This window comes from Myxocyprinus asiaticus, chromosome 1 (assembly GCF_019703515.2).
Source record: "Myxocyprinus asiaticus isolate MX2 ecotype Aquarium Trade chromosome 1, UBuf_Myxa_2, whole genome shotgun sequence".
Lineage (NCBI taxonomy): Eukaryota > Metazoa > Chordata > Actinopteri > Cypriniformes > Catostomidae > Myxocyprinus > Myxocyprinus asiaticus.
The window spans coordinates 38,698,284-38,720,687 of record NC_059344.1 but is presented as its reverse complement, the minus strand read 5'-3'; the positions used below and the strand labels follow the sequence as shown (position 1 = coordinate 38,720,687).

The following is a 22,404-nucleotide window of genomic DNA, read 5'->3' as shown; positions in this document are numbered from 1 at the left end:
GGTTAGTAGATCAGAACTATATAGTTTCCACCAAAACACATGTTACTACAATATTACTACAGTAAAACCATGGTTAATTTTGTCCGGATCAAATCCTTCTGTTAACTCCTCGACCTTCACTGTGACCAAATCACTGTGAGGAATCTCTTTTATTTATTACTATAAGTAGTATTATAGGAAATGTTAAGAGTAGAGACATGGGGAAAGTATGTCAAGGGGTGAGATTCGAACCCGGATCTCCAGCATGACAACACATACTCATATAGTCGTTACACCCAGAGCTACTACAGTTTCCACCAGACTATTAGAGAGCAAATAGTCACTTAGTTATCCAATCTCTTAATCCACTAAATGTCTAACCCGTTAATAAAGTCTCTGCCCCATCATGAAAAATTCAAAAATGCCCGCCTTCGTTTGATCAGCAGTTGACCCCAAATAAATCTGTCCTGGCTGTCTTGAGTTTGGTCTGAGCAGTGGTGGGCAGAGTTAGTGTAAATAGACTCTGCCAACAAGATGGGCTATTTGCAATTATTGTTAATAGACACTCTGTTATGTTTTCTCTTTAATCGTTTAATGTAATTCTGACCATGGTTTAAGGAGGGTGTACCTGTATGCTGGGTTGGAAATCTCAGGATTAATTTCCTTATTACATCACGTGTTGTTCTGAAAGCAAATAGAAACAAATGAAACACAGAATGTAGGCTGTCATCCGCGCAGCCTGACCGAAGCAAAGTGGGCACATGATTAACCGAATGTGAAGCGCTGCCGGCTCGTGATGCATGAATGGCTTGCACGCGCTGCACGAGTCTGTTGAGTATACTGAAGTCTCATCACATTTTAACTTTTTGTTTAGTCTCCCATTCAGCTGATGAAAACACGATGTGTGATCTTGAGGAAGGATTATATCAAGATGCAGACTGGAACGCAGGTGCGGAATTTCATATAAATAAAATAATCTACTCCTCTCTAGCCGTTGCAGGCGTGCCAGTGATTACCCCTCCGTGGCAACGCTGGCACGCGTGCCATAGGTTGCCGACCCCTGGTGTAAAGGGATAGTTCACCCAAAAATGAAAGTGCTCTCATCATTTACTAACCCTCATGCCATCCCAGATGTGTTTGACTTTTTTTCTTCTGCAGTCTTTCTCCAGTGGTTAAATCCACATCTTCAGAAGTGATATTAAAGGTGTTGGTGAGAAACAGATCAATATTTAAGTCCTTTTTTATTTTTTTTTATTTTTTTTTTACCATGAATCTCCACTTTCACTTTCTGAAAATTAAGATTTACTGTGAAAAAAGGATTTAAATATTTATCTGTTTCTCACCCACACCTATAATATCACTTCTGAAGATATGGATTTATCCCCGGGGGTTTTATGGATTAGTTTAATGCTGCCTGTATGTGATTTTTGGAGCTACAAAGGTCTGATCACCATTCACTTGCATTGTATGGACCGACAGAGCTGAGATATTCTACTAAAAATCTTTATTTGTGTTCTGCAGAAGAAAGAAAGTCATACACATCTGGGATGGCGTGAGGGTGAGTAAATGATGAGAGAATTTTCATTTTTGGGTCATCTATCCCTTTAACAGTATTTAATGTTTTGTAACTTTTATAGAACATTTTTATAGCTATTTAGTGTCTTACGCACAAAAGACAGTCCTTTAAAAAAAACTAAAGATACCAGTTTCATGAAGAACGTTAAAACTTTATTAAACAGATCAAAAAACAAAACATAACTATACAGTTAGGGTGTGTTTGAGGACACACTGATTAAGTGCTTTTCACTTTTTGCAGTGGTCAAAAACATTTACATTAAAAAGAAACAACAAGAACAAATTGAATTAAGCAAAGGCAGAAACATTTTCCAAAATGTTTGAGTCTGTAAATTTAAGATTCAAAAAGTGGATCCAGGTGTGTGTTATTTCAGAAATGCCTTGTTGCAGGAGTGTGCAGACACTAAGCTGAACTGATGTAGGCTATGTTCAGACTGCAGGCAAATCTGATTTTTTCTCAAATCAGATCTTTTCAGGCAGACTGTCCACACTATTAATTGCAAGTGATCAAATCAGATTTGCGTGTTCAGACATAACCAAACTATCTGCATGGGTTGCTTTGGTAATGACGTAGGCGTATCCACGTAACGATGCTTTCAAAACAGATGCGGGAAAAATAGAGGTGCATCATCTCGCTCTCCAAATAAGCGCCCTGTCCAGTCACGGTGCAGAAAAATCAGATTCGGAAAAATCAGATTTCATGTGGTTTTTTGCTGTCCAGACTATCAAAAATTCATCTGGATACAATCTGGATATGCAAAAAAATTGGATTTTAGTGACAGTCTGAACAAGGCCGTAGACACATCTCAGGCTTTTGCTCATAACGTCCTCATAATTCCTCTTTCACTTGGGTTAAAGGGGATGGAAATATAGATTACACATCACTAAATAACTATGTATGCATACTGTATACAGGTTAAAAAAGAAGAAAAAAAAAACAGATAAATGCATGGAATTTAGACAGTACCACTTCTGCTGCAGTAAGTCCACACTGATTGCATTGTATAGAAACACTGGTTTGTATTATTTGTGTTATTATTGATACACATTAGCATATATTTCTGAGTCAGTGTGAAGAGAGGCCATCTTCCCTTTTGATTGATGCTGAGAGACATTGATTCTAGACCATTATGAAGCAGTCTGCTTGTTTCAATTTAACATGAAAAATATAGTTCACATCAGCTTAAGCTCCACAACAGAATTGATTAAAAAAACAATGCAAAGTGTCAAGCATTTGGTAGACTTGCCAAACTAATAATCTCATTTTACTCAAGTGCAGTCAAGCTAACCACAGTGTCTTTCTCAGTGATGCATGTTCTGTATTTACAGACAGCTATCTCATTGAAAAAGAAGTGGTCCCTAAAACCATCTGAATAACACTGCTAACAACTATGTGATAGTGCAAGTGAGAGACCCTCATTAATTCATACTCCTAAAACACCAGCGATACTGACAGCAACAGACCATAAAGACAATGACTGTCTTAACAGTCCATTCGACAGTCCATTCACACAGCCACCTTCATTGAAATAGCTGAACCCATATTATGCCAAAATAATATCAGTATGTGCACCACCTCTCACACAGTTCTTTAGTCATGAGCGTGTAAATGTTATAGATATAGTTAAATATTAAGAATAATCTTCACTAAACAATGTTGAAAAAAGGAAATGTTTCTTGCTAAAGGTAAAGATGAGAAATGACAGTAGAATTATGAGATGACACAAACTGTGTGAAGACAAAATGTAGAAGTGATCATTTTAATGTCCAGAACTCCTGAACTTCAAGAAAACCCAGTGCGAGGCATTTGGAGGGGGGGGGGGCGGGTGCACATTTTGGTCTATTGAAAGTGTTGTATTTTGGAGGGGCTATATACAACTGAAATTTCTCTGTACACATTGTTATATATATATATATATATATATATATATATATATATATATATATATATATATATATATATAAAGCCAAACAAAAGGGAAATTAATCATGTCCTACGATGCCTAATATAGGCTTATAGACACTACACCTGCCAAACTCCTCAAACAGGTAGCAAATGCTACACTGTGGACCACTCCGTGTTGACTCCCTGTCAAGATTTGATGACTGATGTTTGTTAGCAAATCTAAAGTTAAATAAATAAATGAGCTTATGAATTTAGCTTGCTTTCACATAGGATTTCAACATGATGAACAATGGAATTTGATTTGTTATAGTATAGTGTTTCATTATGCAGTGAAAAAGCACAGATTAGATGCTTTTATGCATTGGAATTAGATTAGATGCTATGACTTATACTAAAGACACATGATGAATATTTGGCACTACACTTCCTGGAGAAACAAGATATGAATTAGGCTCTGGGGACAGTTATCATTGGTGCAGGTTTTCTTAGAACATCAAAAATGATTCCAGCCGTGAAGGTTTGGCAGTTACTTACAAATTACTGTTTATCATTTGTGTACTCCTTGACCGAAAACATGACATTTCTTGCTTGCTATATAAGCAAACCATGTTTGGGGTCAATGTAATCAATGTTAAAAATCTTTAAATTGTCATAGAAATTACTATCTGGACCATAGCTATTGATGGTGTGGGGCTGGAGAGAGGAAAAAACAGTAAAAGCCGAAACTTACTATGCATGTACATGAACGCAGGGGCATCTAGCTACGTAAGCTCGATTTTCATGCATTGTTGTGTTCCAAAATGTATCGGACCGCAATTCACAATCAGTGCTTAGTCCACAACAAATTACTAATTTATTTTATAAAACTGTACTCAGGTTACTTCACTGAAAATTAATCACTTCATTAATTAATTTACTTTTAAATTACTTTCTAAAATACGTTTTTTTTTTTTTTTGCTCAACGTATCAAAAATAATGTCTTTATTTCTTCATTGTTCATTGTTGCATGCTAGTCATACACTCATCACCACGTGTTTCTCCCTTACAATGACTTATTAACTGGCATTCGCCCTTCAGCTGTCACAAAAATGCATACATGTACATATGAACAACTCATGATTTAAATTCTACATATTTAGAACTATTTTAGAAATGTGTCACCCAAGTAATGTAAGAAGAATTACTTGGAAGTAATTAACTGTCATCTGATTACTAGAATTTTAAATGTAATGCGATACACACATTACTAAAGTAATTAGGTTACACCCAACACTGTTCATAATGCAAGTACGTGTTGCAGTCTCAACGTTTCAGCAAGGGTGGACAGTAGTGTAAACTTTCTGTTTCTACTATGAGTTTTCTCTTTCATGTCAACTACTGTCGTGGAGGATCAACAGTTTAAAGAGAATATTGCTGAGCAAGTAAGTTAAAGTCAATATATAATCAACTTACCTGAATAATAACACATCCAGTTTAATGGCACTGACTTTTGAAAGTAACTCTATCACCCCCTTGAGTATGGAGATTTGTTACCGCCACAGTAACACAAGAACGCATGTCAAGTATGTTCAACCGGACAATGCTTTGGCCAAGCGCTTGCATCTGCGTTCACGTACTTGTGCAAAGTATGTTTCTGACCTAACCCTCATATAGGGCACAGACAGAAATTACTTGAATTTACTGCACAGAATATCCACAAAATAGCAAAAACATATTTTGTTATAGATAAAATGAAAAGCAGGAGAGATGTGTTATTGTTTTTGAAACCCTAAGGGTTCAAATAAAATGTGTTTATACATGTTTACAATACTAAATGTTGTACAAAGAAAGAAAAGAAGAAAATGAGGTGAGTGTGTTTAGAAAATCTTAAGTGTTTTCCCTTTGGTTATATCTAACAAAAATGTCTTCCCCTGAATCAAACATGTTTTGTATCCTGCTCGCTATGTGCATTGCACCACCTCTGCACAGGATTCATCCTCGAGACTAGTTTGAGTGAGAGTTTTTCAATGACCACAACACCTGGCCTGAGAGAGTCAAAAAACAGTATTCAGACAGGTCAGAGAAAGAATGAAAGAGTAAAAAACACAGAAAAGTGCACATGACAAACCAGTCACATAGTGAGAATGATGACAAATAAAGAGTTTGGTCAATGAGCTTGTCCCTGGGCATTAGTAAGTGCAGTGACGGATAGGAGCCATGCTCTGTTTCCATGATAACAGCAACTATGAGAGAATGAAACAGATTGCACGATGTGCACATGAGAGGAAGGCCGATCAACAATATGTGAGTGTGAGTGGTCATCAGTGCAACTGGGGCACAGCAGGTTGGGTATAAATCCACCTTCTGGAGTGAGGAAAGAGGCTGGAAAAGACAAAGAAGACCAACACAATCTCACGGCGAAATCGTCAGGATTCGTACGACTTTTCTAAATTTGGCTAATTCGTATGATATCGTGCGACTGCACTCGTTTGAATTCCTATGACTTTCACTACAGCCAATGACGCCGCTGGACATCATTTCCATTTAATACGCGACAACTACTTGCTTCTGTTACACACAACAGCTTCCTATCATGTTTACACACTCTACTGATTGGTTAAGTTTAGATAAGGGGTTTGAGTAAGGGCATAATATTAATAAATACTGTATGTCCTTAACGCCTTGTGCGTGGAACTCACGCTTCCGCATTAGACATCCGGGAATTTGCACGTGATGAAGTCGTAGGAGTTTATGCTAACAACATTGTTCAAGACCATACGAAATAGCCAACTCATAAATTATGTACGAATCTTCATGAGATCGGGTTGAAGAAGACAGAGAAGAGAGGGTTTGGTGCAGGTGTTTCTCTGCTCTCTCTCTCCTGAAAGGGTGTCTGAAGGGACATAGCTGGAGAGAGTAGGAAGGCATAGAGTCTATTGTGCTCTTCACTGGCACCCTCTCAATGGTCATCAGCTGGTCAGGTAACTGTGCAGCTCCCGTGAATTTATGCTCAACACCACCCCCGAGTGGTTGCCTGGCAACAAGGAAATAAGAAAGAGGATTTATAAAGCCAACAGATGAAAGGATTCTTCATCACTCAAGGTTGTTACACAATTTATCATTTCTTGAATTCAACATAGTGTAGATGTTTCTGTTCTAGACATTTCTAAAATGGCATATTTACATAAAGTCTTTTGAGTTTTTGTCTTTTTGGGTGTGGAGAGGGTCAGAAATTAATGGGAGCTGACATTTTAAATGTAGGGGCAAAAACGATCCTGTAATGGATTTCTAAGTTTTTTTTTTTCTTTTGTGACATCTGACATATTTCTTAATATTCTTATCTAGGCATAGGGATCTGATTGTTCCAATTAATAATTTATGTTAATGAATGGATTGTATTTGACATAAAAGCATGGCACACTATATTTTTATATGGTTAAAAAAAATCTATGCCTTCATAAAGAGGAAACAAATGCCTCTGCTAAACAAATCCAGGCGGCAAATATTGCACCTGAATGGAAAAGTAAATTCTGACACTGGTTTCAGACAACCATCTCAACCAAGTTATGAGCAGGCCCAGATGGAGTCAGCATGCACAGAACTCTACAGAAAACTGTAAATTTCCACAATTGCAGTCTCTGTCATTTACAAAAGTTTTATCACCCTCAAAATCAGCTCAGAAAATACAAAAAACGTCTGCAGAATCAGTCAGGGCCTGGTCATGAGGTCAATATAAGGGGTGATGTTAATTTTAAAGGGAATCTGTGTTTAAGCTTAAAAAGTTCATACACTGCAAAAACATTAGAAAGGTTCAATTTTAAATTTAAGGTAAAAAAGCTTTTCTTAAATCTAATACTGGACCCTCCTTCTGAATTAGTAGTGAACTGATGCTAGTGTGAAGTATTTTGGGAGTCTTTGATCATAGCTGGTTAGTAATGACTGGTTAGTCTAAGGTAACAATGTGATTCTACCTCCAGCGTTACCTAGAGTCTGCGAGTCAAGGTCGTCATCGATGAACTCCTCCCCTTGAATGATGTTCTGTGTGTCCTCACTGTGACTGACAGGGCTGGTCATTTCCTGCTCTTTCTCATTGTGCATCTGGGCATAGACGTTTCTCCCTGGCAGTTTTCTGAAACGCAGCCAGGGATGCGTTAGGCTGCTCTCTTCTGGCCTCAGCAAGGAACCATGGTTTTTGTAGTTTTTCCTGTCACAGTTTCATAGTTTATTTTCTGTAATGGTTTGTATGGCACCAGCACAAGCTGGCTGTCAATTAGACACGTGCGGACTGAACATGCATTTTGTGTGATGGGGTATGGCAGGAAAATGAATATCAAATAGCTTTATATAGCTCAAAAGCTTACAATCGCTCTAAGGAATCTCTTGTTGTTCGTGTATACCATGCAATCAAGGGCTGATGGGGTAAAAGATGGGCAGCAAGGCAAATGGGTATGCATATTATACCTACAGAAGAGTAGGTATAAAATAGCTCTGATATTCAGTTACTGTATATAAGCTGTATTCATTCCATGTATTTGCTAAACTTGTACACTATTAGGTACAAGGAAATTGGGTCAGGTAATTAGAAATATTTTTCCTAATAACCCACACAGCAATGACAGGAAAATCTTCTAAATATGTAAAATATTACTGCACTTTTTTAAATTGTAGCATTTTAAAATCTAAATGAATTGTATGTTATAAAAAAAGAAAAGAAAACTGGAGCAAAGGACTAACCTGTTAAACTTGAAGAGCATGAAGGCTGCAGCAGAGATCAGGCTTATAAGGAGAATTACTGTGAGAGCCCAAACACCTGCACCTGCTGCACCCAGATGAGAACCTGGATGAGAAGGAGCATCTATGATCAATCCAGTCTAATAGATACTATGATATGTGGATGAAGTCATTTGTGTGGCTGAGACACAAACAGTGAAACAAACAAACTCTCTTACAACAAACTTTCAAATAATTTAAAAACTGAACTAAAAAATATACAACAGATGATCCCACCAAATTTTAAACATGAAAGCAGACCAATGGAAGCACATACTCAGTGTAAAACAAAACTAAAATACTAAATCAGGAAAGAGAATAGACCCAGAGATTGCTTTTGGTTTTCTTAAAGAGTACAGAGCACACTTCTAAATCACAGAGGTGAATATAACGCACCAGTCTCTGCTGTGCTGGCAGACAAGTCACTAGTTATAGATCCTTTGAAACATATTGGTTATATTTTAGTAGTTATACATGAAGTGCTTGCTGTTACATTGTAATTGTTCATTGCATTGCTCATAACATACATTATAGCTGTGTATGTGTACATGAGTGTGTCTTTTGTGGAAAGTGTTTTGCTCACCTGCATCTGAGTCTGCCAGAGTCACCATCACTCTTAAACCTCCTTTCACAATGAAGCTCACATTATTCTCACTCAGAACTTGCTTTATTGTGGGAACATGCTATGAAAAGGAACAAGTACACACACAAAAACATAGTTTTTGAATACTAACAATTATTACATAAAAAGGGGTGAAAACGTGATGTTACTCAAAACAACCATTATTAAAAAATAATGTGTGTATTGCATTACAGCAACATCTGTAAATAAGTCCAGATGCCATAGTAAACAAGGTAAGTGGTAGACTTCCCAGATTTAAAGGGATAGTTCACCCAAAAATGAAAATTCTGTTATCATTCACTCATCCTCATGTCGTTCCGAACCTGTATGACTTTCATCTGTGGAACACAAAAGATGTTTTGAAGAATTTGATCCTCAGTCACCATTCACTTTCATTGTAGGGAAAAAGATGCAGTGAATGGTGTCTGTGACTAACATTATTCAAAACATCTTTTGTGTTCCACGGAAGAAAGAAATTCACAAGGGTTTGGAACGAAATTAGGCCAGAATTTTCATTTTTGGGTGAACTATTAAGCACGTATATAAAGTTTATGTCTAATTAAAATGGTAACTCTAGGCTCCAAAAAATTGTCTGTGAATATTTATTCAGATCATCGTGGAATGTTCTGCTGTTACAATTGGACTATTTTTTGTTCCAGGAAGACGTTTTACCACTCATACAAATGGCTTCTTCAGCGGTGATATCATGGGATTATCCCGGGCCACATGCAGCATATTATATTAGGTTTAGTAGGCATTGTTTATTCTCTACCTTATCCACAAACACACTCCTCTTCGCTGGTGTAGCCTCATGAGGAAGAACATACAGGTCTGCAGTGGTGGGAAGATCAGGCTTCACCATGGTAACCATAGAATCCTGAGGAACCCCTGTGAGCTATAAGACAAAGGACAAGTGCATTTAAAATCTGTGCACTTGACTTTTTGCACTTTAAATGCAAAAAGAGTTTTCATGTGTATGTGTTCATGAGTAAGCCCCAAACCTTAGACAGAATCTTGGTAACGACCTGTCCCACATCTTGTCTCCACTCTGGTATGTTTGGGTTAAAGAGGTCCAGATTACGACTGAAACTCAGTGGGATGACCTGGAAATGATCTAAAGAGAAAGGTTAAAGATTGTGTTAAAACATCAATCTTTAAAAGTCAATATTACAGGTTAAAAGTGAGACTTTATAAACTTGACTTGCTTTCCTTTTTCATGTAAAGAATCATGGCAACCAACCATGTGCTGTAAAGGCAACCAAAAAACAAAGGCATTTTCTATATTAGGGCTAGAAAAACAGCACAGCAGCAATTTTATAACCGGTTCAAGAATGCAAGAAGTTCAGTCGAGATGCAAATCTGAAGATCTGATCCCAAAACAAAGCACTGCTCGTTTTGCAGACAAAAAGATGACTAATCATTTTTTCATCAGTCTACAGAGATTAAATCAAGTTATCTGTCATAAATGTATTAAATAATTCAACTAACAGGCCTACTTTTAGCCTGATGACAAGCAATCTGAAACAGTCGAGTGACACAGTTTCTCCGTTCAGAATTGTGCTGTCTGTGTAGCAGCACAGAACTAGAGTTGAACTTTATCTCTGAGGGAAACTGCTTTCCAAACATGACCTCATCTCATCACACCACACTCATAAATATTCAATCCAGCCCTGGAATCACATCAATATTTCAGCTCTATTTTATACTGTCATGACAAAAAAGAAATATGGTTAGTGGTATGTTCCATTTTGAATTTCACACAAATCAAGAATGTTAACAGAAAACAGAATAATCATATGTGGCATTGGTTCTCAATACTCAATTTTCTGTAATGATATAGAATTTCTCTAAATGAAGTTTAACTTGAGGTATATGTATGAGTTTCAGAGTTCAATTATGTGGGATGAAGTGTGAGCAATGAGTCTGTGGCTAAGGACAATCTGTGGTTTGTTACAGGGCCTTTGTGATCTGGGATAATTTATACATTAGAACGTGCAATAGTTATGCGGTGTACATCTCACCGTAAACATGGACAGTCTTGCTGTCCTGCACCATGGAGCGGCCATTAGAAGCCTGAACCGTCACAGGAACCTCACCCTCCTCAGAGAACCTCGTGATCAGACTGTTCTCCAAAGTCAGCTTTGGCTGCAAAGGGGACAGACACATCATGTATTTGTACAGAAGTATCACCCATTAGAGCTCATTAAACAAAAGGTATGAGAATTTAAAAATAAATTACTATACAGAATATACCCTCACATTTTCTATTTATTTTGAGAGTATATACTGTATAGTAAATTATTTTAGTTATTAATTACCACATAGGCAATAGTACCTGAAGGTTATCGCCGATCCACCAGTAAAACACAGTAAGATTTGCCTCAGCAGGAAGCACTAAAGCTGTGAGATTTACTTCCTGATTTCTGCCTGCAATTGGGACCACCTCCAGATGGACATCCTTTAGTGGAGCTGGAAAGAGAATGAGGGCCAAATTTAGTTTTCCTTAACCTGCAGAATATATCATATTTCAAACTGAAGCTGCAATTATAAATTGAGAGGAATAGACAATTTAGCATACACAAACAACTGAACTTTTATTTTACAACTATAAGCTTGAAGATATATTCAAAAAAGGGTTCAATACAAGTTAAGCTCAGTTGACAGCCTTTGTGGCATAATGCTGATTACCACAAAAAATTATTTCGACTTTTCTTGAATGGGGCCAATTTTTGGAGGGGTTAAAGGCAGAAGTGTGAACTTATACTTTGATAAAAGTGCTTACATTAATTCTTCTGTTAAAACATGTGGATTATTTGAGCTGTAAATTTGTTTAAATCATAGTTTTAATGGTCATGTAGTCATGGCAACGAAGTTGAGAAATTGGCTATAACTTTACACAGAAAAGGTTAATAAGCGATTTTATCTCACTAAAATTAAATGTTAACACATACTGTTTACGCCTTGGGGCTATACTTTTGAAACAGTGAGTATTTTAATGTTTACAGATTGGCCCCCATTCACTTCCACTGCAAGTGCCTCACTGTAACCCAAAGGTTTTTTTGTTTTTTTTTAAAACATGAGGGACAAGTCAAAATGAATCTAATTATTGTTATGCCACAAATGCTGTCGATTGAGCTTATTTTTTATTGAACCTGGAACATTGCTTTAAGATAAAACAGCTTCATCTAAACAGCTTAAAGAGGAATCTGATTCTTATGCCCTTTCCACAACTGGAGCACTTCAGCTTTGAGAAGAAGACAAACATTATAGATACAGACTGCACCGACACCCCACTGAAAGCTTTCAAGGTATCATCCAATTGATATTTATATGCTGTACAACAATGCATCCACCTTTTAAATTCCTATTTTAGCTGTACGCTTATTTAATGGCAACACTTTCCACTTCACAATATACAGCTTATCCTAATTATATTCCAAGATTTGAAGCAACAGCCTTTTACTTACCTGTGACCTGAATATAAAGGGTGGCTTGGTCGTGTCCAGCAGAGTTTTCAGCCTTCACATTAACCCGGTAAACACCTGGCCTCTCATAACGGTGCTGAATGGGTTCATCTGTAACCGTCAGGTTTTCATATATAGCCCTGACCCCATCCATTAAATCTACCTGATATCTGGTGCTGGTAGTGTCACCCTTAAGAGGGATATATAATGAAACAAATATAAGAACTGTTAAAGATAACTACAGATTATTTGAGTAATAATTAATGTTTTTAAAGAATAACCTATGTATTTTACCTGTTCTTGATGGACTATAAATGTGATGTCATCACCAGGTGCCACTGCAAGCATCTGTCCTTTGATGCCCAGCTGCAGGCCTTTAGGTGGCAGCAGAGGGCAAGAATGCTGCTTTGCACTCTGCTCTTTATTCACTCCACCCTCACATACATTAGTGATAACCTTCCGATAACTTAATGAACAGACAACAAGAGACATGTTAGCCTTGACTATAAAAAGTAGACACATGCATGCACATAACCTGCAAGCATTTTTTTTAACATAGGCAAAATCTGTGGTAATATGCCTTGGACTTGGACTGTTAGTCATAATGGACAAAGATGCATTTCATCCCTCAGTAAGTAATTTTCTTAAGAGATGGATCAAAACCATACATAATGTGGCCAGCTGTTAAGATCTGGCCTCTGAAACACTGATAAACAATCATCAAGTTTTGCATCAGCTGAAATCTTGCTGAATGAGGGTCCTGCTGAAAGTCCACTACATCACTGTCACGCTCTACTAATCACAGCAGGGGCACAAACAGCTCAGCGTGGTTTTGTTCAGTCTTATGGTCTCTAAAGTAAGAATTAAACCTATTGGCTATTAAAAAAGGGGAGATGATCCCAAACTTCCTGTTTCAAAATGAAATACGTCAACTCAGGAAAGAAAACTGCAATTATCAAAGTGATTCAAACTGAAGAGTCTATGAGATGCATACTTCGGTAAGTTCTGTTCTTTGCTTTTCAGTGTAACTGATACATTAACTTAAAAAAAGAGCTGCCATGCATTTACTTCTGTTCACCAGTGACTGTGTGTGTATGTTACCCTGTGCTGGACTTATAGCTGTGTCCTAAGTGGCAGTTTTCAGGAGGAGCGTCAGGATCATACCAAAAGTCAGGATAACAGCGATCACCCTCTAACCTAAGGCTGGGAGCTTGCTCAAAGCCGTAGTCACTGAGAACACACAGAGAGAGCCCTAGATCTAATTCACAATGCACTGAACTGGCAGATCACAATGAAGAGTGTGTGTTACTTTAAAGCTGACGTTTGGAATTTTTGTGCCACCAGCATCACCAAACTGAATTAAAAAATTAATTACTGTTTTTAAACAGATTCCAGAAAACACATTTTGTCTACCATTGGTTGTACAAACAAATGGTCCCCCCCAAACTTGCACCATTGGTTGAGCTAAAGTTGCCGTGTCGGGCTTAATGGGTCACTCAAAAAAACAGAGGACTGTTTTGATAGCACCACAGAGCCACAGTGTTCACTTTTAGGTGAAATCAACCTACAAATGTCTTACTTTTTTTAGCTGAATTTAAACACAGATAAAATTACACATATCAGCTTTAAAGATATCTGTGTATAATCACACTTAATACAGCTTGCAGTTGGCTTATAAATATACAAAGGTTATCTCTCTGTTTTGTACCAGGCAAAGTCTTTCTCTGTGCACTGGCAAGGTTTGGCAGTTAGAACTGATGTATAGCTCTTCCCTTTAATGCAGAATGATGCCTCTTTCCTCCTCCTGTACATTCGTTCCTGGCCCATGATGCATTTCTCTCCCTGTGGAAAAGAAAATCTATCATGCATCTTCATTTTAAGAGTAAAAAAATCAATTCACAACTTAAATTAAAATGTATTTCCATCACAGACAGGAAAAAGCTGAAACTTACAGCTAAAGATCTTTTTGCTGAAGAGCAGTCCATACAAAAAACTGACTAGTAATACCTGTAAGTCAGTGAGTTTCCAGGAGTCATAGTCAGCTTCCGTGCATTGTCTGGGGAAAGACTGACGGAAATCCACCTTCACTAGCTCCCAATCTGAACGGTAGCTTATGTGGCCGAATACCCTGTGAACAACAGCAAACGAAAATAAAGATACGTTTTTGCCTGTCCATTTATTAATCTCTCCATCCATAAAGCAGGCGCGAGGCCACATAAGGCCAGAGTGGCACTGGTCCACCCAGATTGACGGCTGGTCCACCCAATCAAAACTGCAGGAATATAAGAACAGTTTGCAAATAAAAAGAAACTGCATTTTGTCGCATGCAAAATAGCTCACATGCAAGATAATCACCATATTCCCATTATAAATATAGTTAGAAAGTGTGTTTTTGTTTCACTTAATTTATTATTATTATTATTATTTTACGTGGGAGTGTGGTAGATGTTTCTATAGATGACATGGCAGGGTATGAAATTAGCGGGTAATTTTGCTCGTCGTCTACCCACAACTGTGTGGCAGGCGACCTTTAAAGGTGCTATATGTAAGGCTGACAACAAGTGTTTGAAATGGGTACTGCAGTCCAAATTCAAAATATTGGAGAGCTGTCTGTCCCGCCCCAGACTCGAAGCTCATACGGGTTGCCAGAATGTTGACATGCAAATTAGTCTACTCAGCATCCGTTTTAAAGGATTTCTGGGCTTTAAGCTGTCTCCATCTTTCAAAGGCATCTCCAATATTTATCCTTGTTTTACTACGCCTCTGGTCATGGTGGTTTTTAGACAGATGGCGAGACTTTTTAGGTCGGGTGGAATCTGTTATCTCTGATCCAGTTCATTTGCTGGCTTCCATGGCTGCAGCACACAGTGTTGTTTCCCTGCAAACTTGTTCAAATCTGGCAACCCACAGACCAAAACATAAACAGAAATTCCGGCCCGGAATGGAAACTTCAAAGTAGAATATACTGGCTGTGGCAATGTTATCAGAGAAGTCAGTATTTCAACTTAGCATGTTTCCTAATTCTCTAATGACATATTATGGTCATTTTATGATTTAGTACAGTAAAAATATTACATATAGCACCATTAAGACTTCTTGGAGTGACAAATGACAAGAAACGCTGTTAGACACAACTATGCGTGTTTAAAGAAGCACACTTGATCATATTTTGGAAAACAGATGAAAGAAAAGCCATCGATGCATGTCTCTGATTCGTCATGTGTTTAGATATTTATTGGTGCTCATGCGGAGCACGCGCACATGAGGAGTTCTCACTATTTCTTCCCTGTTCATAATCTGGGAAAAATTTGCAGGAATAGTGTCCTCTGTGAGAACGATAAATTTGATCTCAGACCATCTCAGGATGCAAGGACATTGGGACGACAGATGAATTGTCATATGTATCATTATTCAGTAGCTACAACCTCAGAAATGGTTCTTGAACAAGTTTCTCTTCTGTGCTTGTCTACTCTTTAGCCTCCATTTGAATGTAACATTTCCCAACTGTTAAATAGAACATCTGATTCACTCGCGTTTTTCACCAGACCTCTTATTTCAGACTACTAATCAAAAGAAATATTTTGCAATATTGCAGCCTCTCCACGAAGCCCAGAATGTAAGCCAAATGAGAGATGTCAGATTTTAAAGATTCAATCTTTGGGGAAATAGCCAACGCTGGGTTTCCCGATAACGTTTCAACTTAAAGGAATAGTTCACCCAAAAATGAAAATTTGCTGGTAATTTACTCACCCTCAGGCCATCCAAGATGTATCTGAGTTTCTTTCTTCATCAAAACAGAATTGAAGATTTTTAGGATTTCATTTCAGGCCTCCTCCTTTAAACAATGCAAGTGAATGTACTCCATTTCCAAAATGCATATTTAGGGTGTATCAAAATAATCCACACGACTCCAGTCGACAAATAAAGTTCTTCTGAACCCAAACGATTGATTATTTTTAGAAACAAAACAATACTTACATACTTTTTAACTACAAATGTTCACTTCCGTACATCTCTGTGACATGTCAAAGGTCACGCGTCACCTGGAGGAGTCAGGAAGCACGTCATTGTTTACAAGAGAAGGAATGCTGTATAAAAGTTTAATTATATATGTATTTATATAAGTGTATTGTTCAAACTGGTCGTTGGTGTGTGTATCCAGGATGCTTCAACCTTCAGAAACCCCAAAGAAAATGCACGCCGGGAAAAATATTAACTTTTCATCGATTGCCTATACATGATCATGAGCGACTGAAGCTCTGGCTTATCGCGCTGAACCTGGATATTAGTACACCCCTACATTCTCTCAAATATTGGAGGGTGGGCAGTGAACATTTTACCCCTGAGGATTTCAGACCATCGAAAGAAACAAAGGGTCGATATCTAAATTCATCGGCTGTGCTCAGGTATGTGTGAAAACGTTGTCATTGTCACACAAAGGACTCTAGTTTGACTGTGCCGCTCTCACGCAGTGTTTATTTACCTGTCTGTATTTGCTCTTGATCTTCGTCGCTCTCGCACTTGGTTTCACTGACTACAACTTGTGTAGCTTGAATTCCTGAGTCATATAGCCTATATATTTCTGCTAAAGAAAATGCACAAGTAGATAACGCAACGGCATTGCTCCGAAATAAAGGATGTTATTTACTGCAGTAGTGTTTTTTATTTTTTATTTATTATTATTTGTAAATTTTATTTTATATTGTTTTGAAATTGTTTTGAACTGTTTTGGTTTGTAAACAGCGCTTGGTCTGTGGTCTGTGCAACTTTCTCTTGTATACAATGACATGCTTCCTGCCTCCTCCTCCACGTGACCTTACCAACAAGCTTACGTCATCCCTCTCATGAGCGCACATCACAGAGATGTACGGAAGCGAACATTTGTAGTTAAAAAGTATATAAGTATTGTTTTGTTTCTAAAAATAATCAATCGTTTGGGTTCAGAAGAACTTTATTTGTCGACTGGAGTCGTGTGGATTATTTTGATGCACCCTAAATATGCATTTTGGACCATCAAAAAATGGAGGACATTCACTTGCATTGTTTAAAGTGCACCTATTATGATTTTTAAAAGTGCCTAATTTACCTTTTATTCCCAGTGTCTCAAACGACTCGTTCAATGATCCGTTCTAAAAGATTCATTCTAAACTCCTCCTTTCAGAGATCCTACTCTGCTCTGATTGGTCAGATGTCCCAGTCTGCTGTGATTGGTCTACCGCTTCCAGCGGGTGTCGGAAAGGAAACGCCCACTACCGTATCAGAGTTTCAGCTGAACAGATGCGCAAAGAACAGGATTAAAATGATGGACATAAGTACTGAACTACTCATAGACCTTTCTAAACAGAATGAAGGGAATCTCTCATTGCACACTCACTCTAACTTCATTTGATAAACATATTTTATTTATTTATTTAGGCCTATTTATTTAAGTTTTAAACTGCAATGTCACTTTACTTATATGTCAAAAGAAATCTGGTTAATAAGATAATCTTTCTATTACTATCATAATTATGATTATCAAACAAGGTCAATAAAACGTTATACAGTATTGTGTTATGTAAATTTAGATTTATCTTTAGACCTATCATGTTGCATGTGCAGATGGTGGAGACTAAAACAGTGTACAATGGCTTTCCAATGATCAAAATATATTAATATAATTTATTCAATGTCCCTTTCTCTCTGATAAACTGTGAAAGATGAAAGAAAGATACATTTAAGTTGCACTTAATGGACAAGAATGGTTTAAAGCTTTTGTTAATTTACAAACATTTTTACTTTTTACGATGCTTTTAGGAAATGCACCATAGAGATTAAGTACTACTTAATTGCTATTAAAATTCTTCTTATTGCTTCGGGAAACCCAGCCAACACCTGTGAAAAGCAGGAGGACTGAAAAATGTCTAATAATGTTTATTGCAATATCTCTTATTTTTATTTTTTGTATTTATTTCTATGGCCATTTCATTTTTCATTGTGTGACAGGGTCAGAAAGGTGCTTCCACTTGCTTTACTTAATTTTGTGTATGACCCTTTAATTATATTTAAGCTGCACTCTCCACCCATTTGCTGGTGCTGTGTAGTGAACTGGTTCTGGTTGGGTAATTAAGATTCGAGTGGTTGTAGTGGGTGAGTGCTCCCTGTAAAAATATTTTAATTATTTTATCTTATTTTTTGGGGGTTAACATAGACATGTATTTTGTTTGGTCATGTATGAATGTGTATTGTATGCTTCTCAAGCTACCATGATTTATGTGTAGTAATGTCTGATTTAATGTTCATCCTCATTATACAACATGCGTGAGCAAGATTATTGGGACTGACCGCCACTTTTCAATGTGTTTAAACAGGAACAGACTTTATATTTTAAATAATATGTGTAATTATTGTATACCTGTCCTATATTGTTCATACATAAAGATTAAGATTTACGCCAGCCGAGAGAGTGGTTGTGGTGGAACATGCGTGAGCATGATTATTGGGACTGACCACCGCTTTTCAATGTGTTTAAACAGAATAAAATCCACCAAAGGCGTGAGATGGTGTCAGCCGAGTGCTTTCTTCAACACAACGCAGAGACAACCCCATTACAATTGCATCAATATGACCTATTAAAATACATTTCTAATAATAAACGTAATAATTGTAAAAAAAACAGCAACTAATAATTATTGTTATTGTACATGTAATTATGCAACTCTAAGTATTAGGTAAATGAGCGAATATTGACCCATAAAGGCTGAGGAAAGGGGTGTGCTTCATTATATCATGATGAAATTAGGCACAGAATAAAGGTCCACCCTGTTTCACCAAGGTCCACTCATTTGGAGATTTATGGCCTCATCCTTGCCATAAACATCTGATTATCTGTCAAACATGGAGACAGAAGCCTTTAATTTCTTTCACCAAAAAGCGAGACTACAGTAACCTTGACTTCACGTCTCATAACACACTCTCTACCCAATTATGCATTTGGGAACAAAGTATACATAAACAAGTGGACACACACATTTACTCACTCATCAGCAGCAGCATGTAACTAATGAGCACAGGCCTCTTTGAATTAAGCCCTTGAATCTCACATTGCCTAATACAAAAGGGAACACCTGCTTTTAGGTGTTTAGGGTCCATGAGAAGATGCTACCAACCTAGACTAATTCAACACTTACATTAAAAAAGGACTGTACTCTGCCACAAGGTGGAACCCTGGATCTGTGTTATTGAAAATGCAGTGCATGGGTTGTCATGAACATATAGAAATGCTTTGATCATTTAGGATAACACTCTTATCTGAGATAGGAGTGGTCCTACTTTCAGCTTTGCAATTAATAATGTCTGTCAATTACATGATTATACTTCCCTTGCTAAAGGCTGTTCTCCAAGGAATAATCAGCTTTTAAAATGACAGGAAAATATCTGCCAATGAATAAATACCCTGAGATACAAAATGACTGAAAACAAAGAACTGCCGATCTATTTCTGGAACTTAGGCCAATGGCACAGTTGCAAAAAACCCTTACATTTAGAAAACACATAGTGATAATTATAAGTGTATTGCCACTAAGTGTTTTCTCAATTTAAGAACTTTCTTGCAACTGGTGGCAGAAATCTTATGTGAAAACAATGTGCTTTTTCTTTCATAACTGATCACGTCTGCAGAGGATGCTATTAACTCATTTTTAAAACTTTATTAAGGTGGCAACAACCTATAGAGACACTGTTTTTAAATATCATACAGTAAAGACAGACCCTTGTTTAGGCAACATGTATAGTAATTCAGTTAATCATAAATCACTGGATAAAATCTCATCAATTGAATCTCATCAACATGATGTGTCAACCTAAGTTTCTTCGAGAACTGAGATAATCTCAGTTAAAAGACAGTAATTTCAAAATGACAGAATAAAGAAAATTGCCCTAAAGTTGATTTTGGGTGAACTAGTACAGCTGTTTCATTTACAGAGGACAACTCACGTCATAACCAGTGTCTCATCCCCAGGTTCACTCAGAAGTCCATCCACAAAAACAGAAGTGCTGGTGAAGTTGTGGACACTCCATGTTCGGCCCTCATCTATGCTGAATCTAAGACAAGATTTTGTTATTATTCTTTCTTTGCCACATAGATCATGAAAACAACGTTGTAAATTGTACTATATACTTATGAAGAGGAGGAGGGCGGGCCGGGCCGTGAGGACACACGGCCGGCCCTGAATTGGCTAATCAGCTGGGAGAGGTATAAAGACGAGCTGGAGGCGCCAGTTCAAGAGAGAGAGAGAGACGCACGAGGCCATGTTGCATGTGTGTCTGCATTTGTTTATTTTATGTTGAGTTTCTTATTAAACTTTATGTTTACTGTATTGTTCAGCCGGTTCCCGCCTCCTCCTTTATCTGTTACAGTGGTGCCGAAACCCAGGAGGGAGGAGGGATGGGCTGTCATGGAGTCCTTGCCGCTGCCTTCTGCCAGGGGAGCAGCCACGGCCGTCTGCCTGGGGACAGAGGAACCGCTGCCGTCCGCCGAAGAAGGGGAGGAGCGGTTCCATCCGCTTGGAGCCAGAGGACTCGCTGCCATCTGCCAGGGGAATGAGCGAGCTGGCGTCCGCCAGAGGACAGAGGAGCAGTTGAGGACCGGGCGACGGCATGTCCAAGAACCGGCGGGCAAGTTTTTCTCTCACTCTCCTCTCTCTCTATTGTTCTGCCTTGCTCTTTTCCTTTCCCCTTTCCCTCCCCTTGTCTCTCCCAGGGCTCCAGAAAGGTGGGGAAGACCTGCCGGCGGGGCTGGGCTGTGAGGACACACGGCTCGCCCTGAATCGGGCTAATAAGCCGGGAGGGGGATAAAGATGAGCCGGAGACACCAGTTTGAGTGAGAGAGAGAGACGCTTGCGGCCGCGTTGCATGTGTGTTTTATGTTGCGATTTATTATTAAACTTTACGTTGACTGTTTAGCCGGTTCCCACCTCCTCCTTGCCCATCCCTTATCCTGTTACAATACTGTATCATATGACTACTTATATATGTTTCTCCTTTGAGTGAAGATATTTATGTGTGTGTGTGTGTATATATATATATATATATATATATATATATATATTCACCAAACGTGAAACTGATTGGTTCATGCATTTCAAAAATTCTTCCAAAATTCATTATAGATATAATAATGGATCACTTTGTATAGACTGTTGAAGTCAGAAGTTTATATACACTTAGGTTAACCACTCCACTATAGTTTTGGCAAGTCGTTTAGGACATCTACTTTGTGCATGACACTAGTAATTTTTCCAACAATTGTTTACAGACAGATTGTTTCACTTTTAATTGACTATAGTACGATTCAAGTGGGTCAGAAGTTTACATACACTAAGTTAACTGTGCCTTTAAGCAGCTTGGAAAATTCCAGAAAATGATGTCAAGCCTTTAGGCAATTAGTCAATTAGCTTCTGATAGGCTAATTGGCTAATTGGAGTCAATTGGAGGTGTAACTGTGGATGTATTTTAAGGCCTACCTTCAAATTCAGTGCCTCTTTGCTTGACATCATGGGAAAATCAAAAGAAATCAGTCAAAACCTCAGAAAATAAACTGTGGACCTCCACAAGTCTGGTTCATCATTGGGAGCAATTTACAAATGCCTGAATGTACAACGTTCATCTGTTCAAACAACAGTACACAAGTATAAACACCATGGGACCATGCAGCTATAATACTCCTCAGAAAGGAGACACATTCTGTCTCCTAGAGATGAATGTAATTTGGTGTGAAAGTGCAAATCAAACAGCAAAGGACCTTGTGAAGATGCTGGAGGAAACAGGTTGACAAGTATCTATATCCACAGTAAAACGAGTCCTATATCGACATAACCTGAAAGGCTGCTCAGCAAGGAAGAAGCCACTGCTCCAAAACCACCATAAAAAGCAAGACTACAGTTTCCAAGTGCACATGGGGAAAAATATCTTACTTTTTGGAGAAATGTCCTCTGGTCTGATGAAAGAAAAATTTAACTGTTTGGCCATAGTAACCATCATTATGTTTGGAGGAAAAAGGGTGAGGCTTGCAAGCTGAAGAACACCGTGAAGCATGGGGGTGGCAGCATCATGTTGTGGGGGTACTTTTC

At 38.0% G+C, this 22,404-nt stretch overlaps 1 protein-coding gene across 3 annotated transcripts in view; it reads right to left on the bottom strand.

Annotated features, from left to right (window-relative positions):
- Positions 1–1,542: 1,542 nt before the first annotated feature.
- LOC127444578 (VPS10 domain-containing receptor SorCS2-like) overlaps positions 1,543–22,404 on the bottom strand; it is a 321,561-nt gene continuing 300,699 nt past the window's right edge. The window contains exons 14-27 of one of the 3 annotated variants that reach the window (XM_051704034.1): positions 20,270–20,377; positions 14,303–14,423; positions 14,004–14,137; positions 13,397–13,525; positions 12,590–12,761; positions 12,299–12,485; positions 11,167–11,300; positions 10,853–10,976; positions 9,833–9,945; positions 9,604–9,726; positions 8,793–8,892; positions 8,174–8,276; positions 7,411–7,643; positions 1,543–6,473 (exon numbers count right to left, since the gene is read on the bottom strand). In XM_051704034.1, coding sequence (XP_051559994.1) covers positions 6,409–6,473; positions 7,411–7,643; positions 8,174–8,276; positions 8,793–8,892; positions 9,604–9,726; positions 9,833–9,945; positions 10,853–10,976; positions 11,167–11,300; positions 12,299–12,485; positions 12,590–12,761; positions 13,397–13,525; positions 14,004–14,137; positions 14,303–14,423; positions 20,270–20,377 — 1,846 coding nt within the window. In that variant the 3' untranslated portion in view covers positions 1,543–6,408. The remainder of the gene's footprint in view (positions 6,474–7,410; positions 7,644–8,173; positions 8,277–8,792; positions 8,893–9,603; positions 9,727–9,832; positions 9,946–10,852; positions 10,977–11,166; positions 11,301–12,298; positions 12,486–12,589; positions 12,762–13,396; positions 13,526–14,003; positions 14,138–14,302; positions 14,424–20,269; positions 20,378–22,404) is intronic. The other 2 variants (XM_051704041.1, XM_051704048.1) reach the window with 2 other exon arrangements.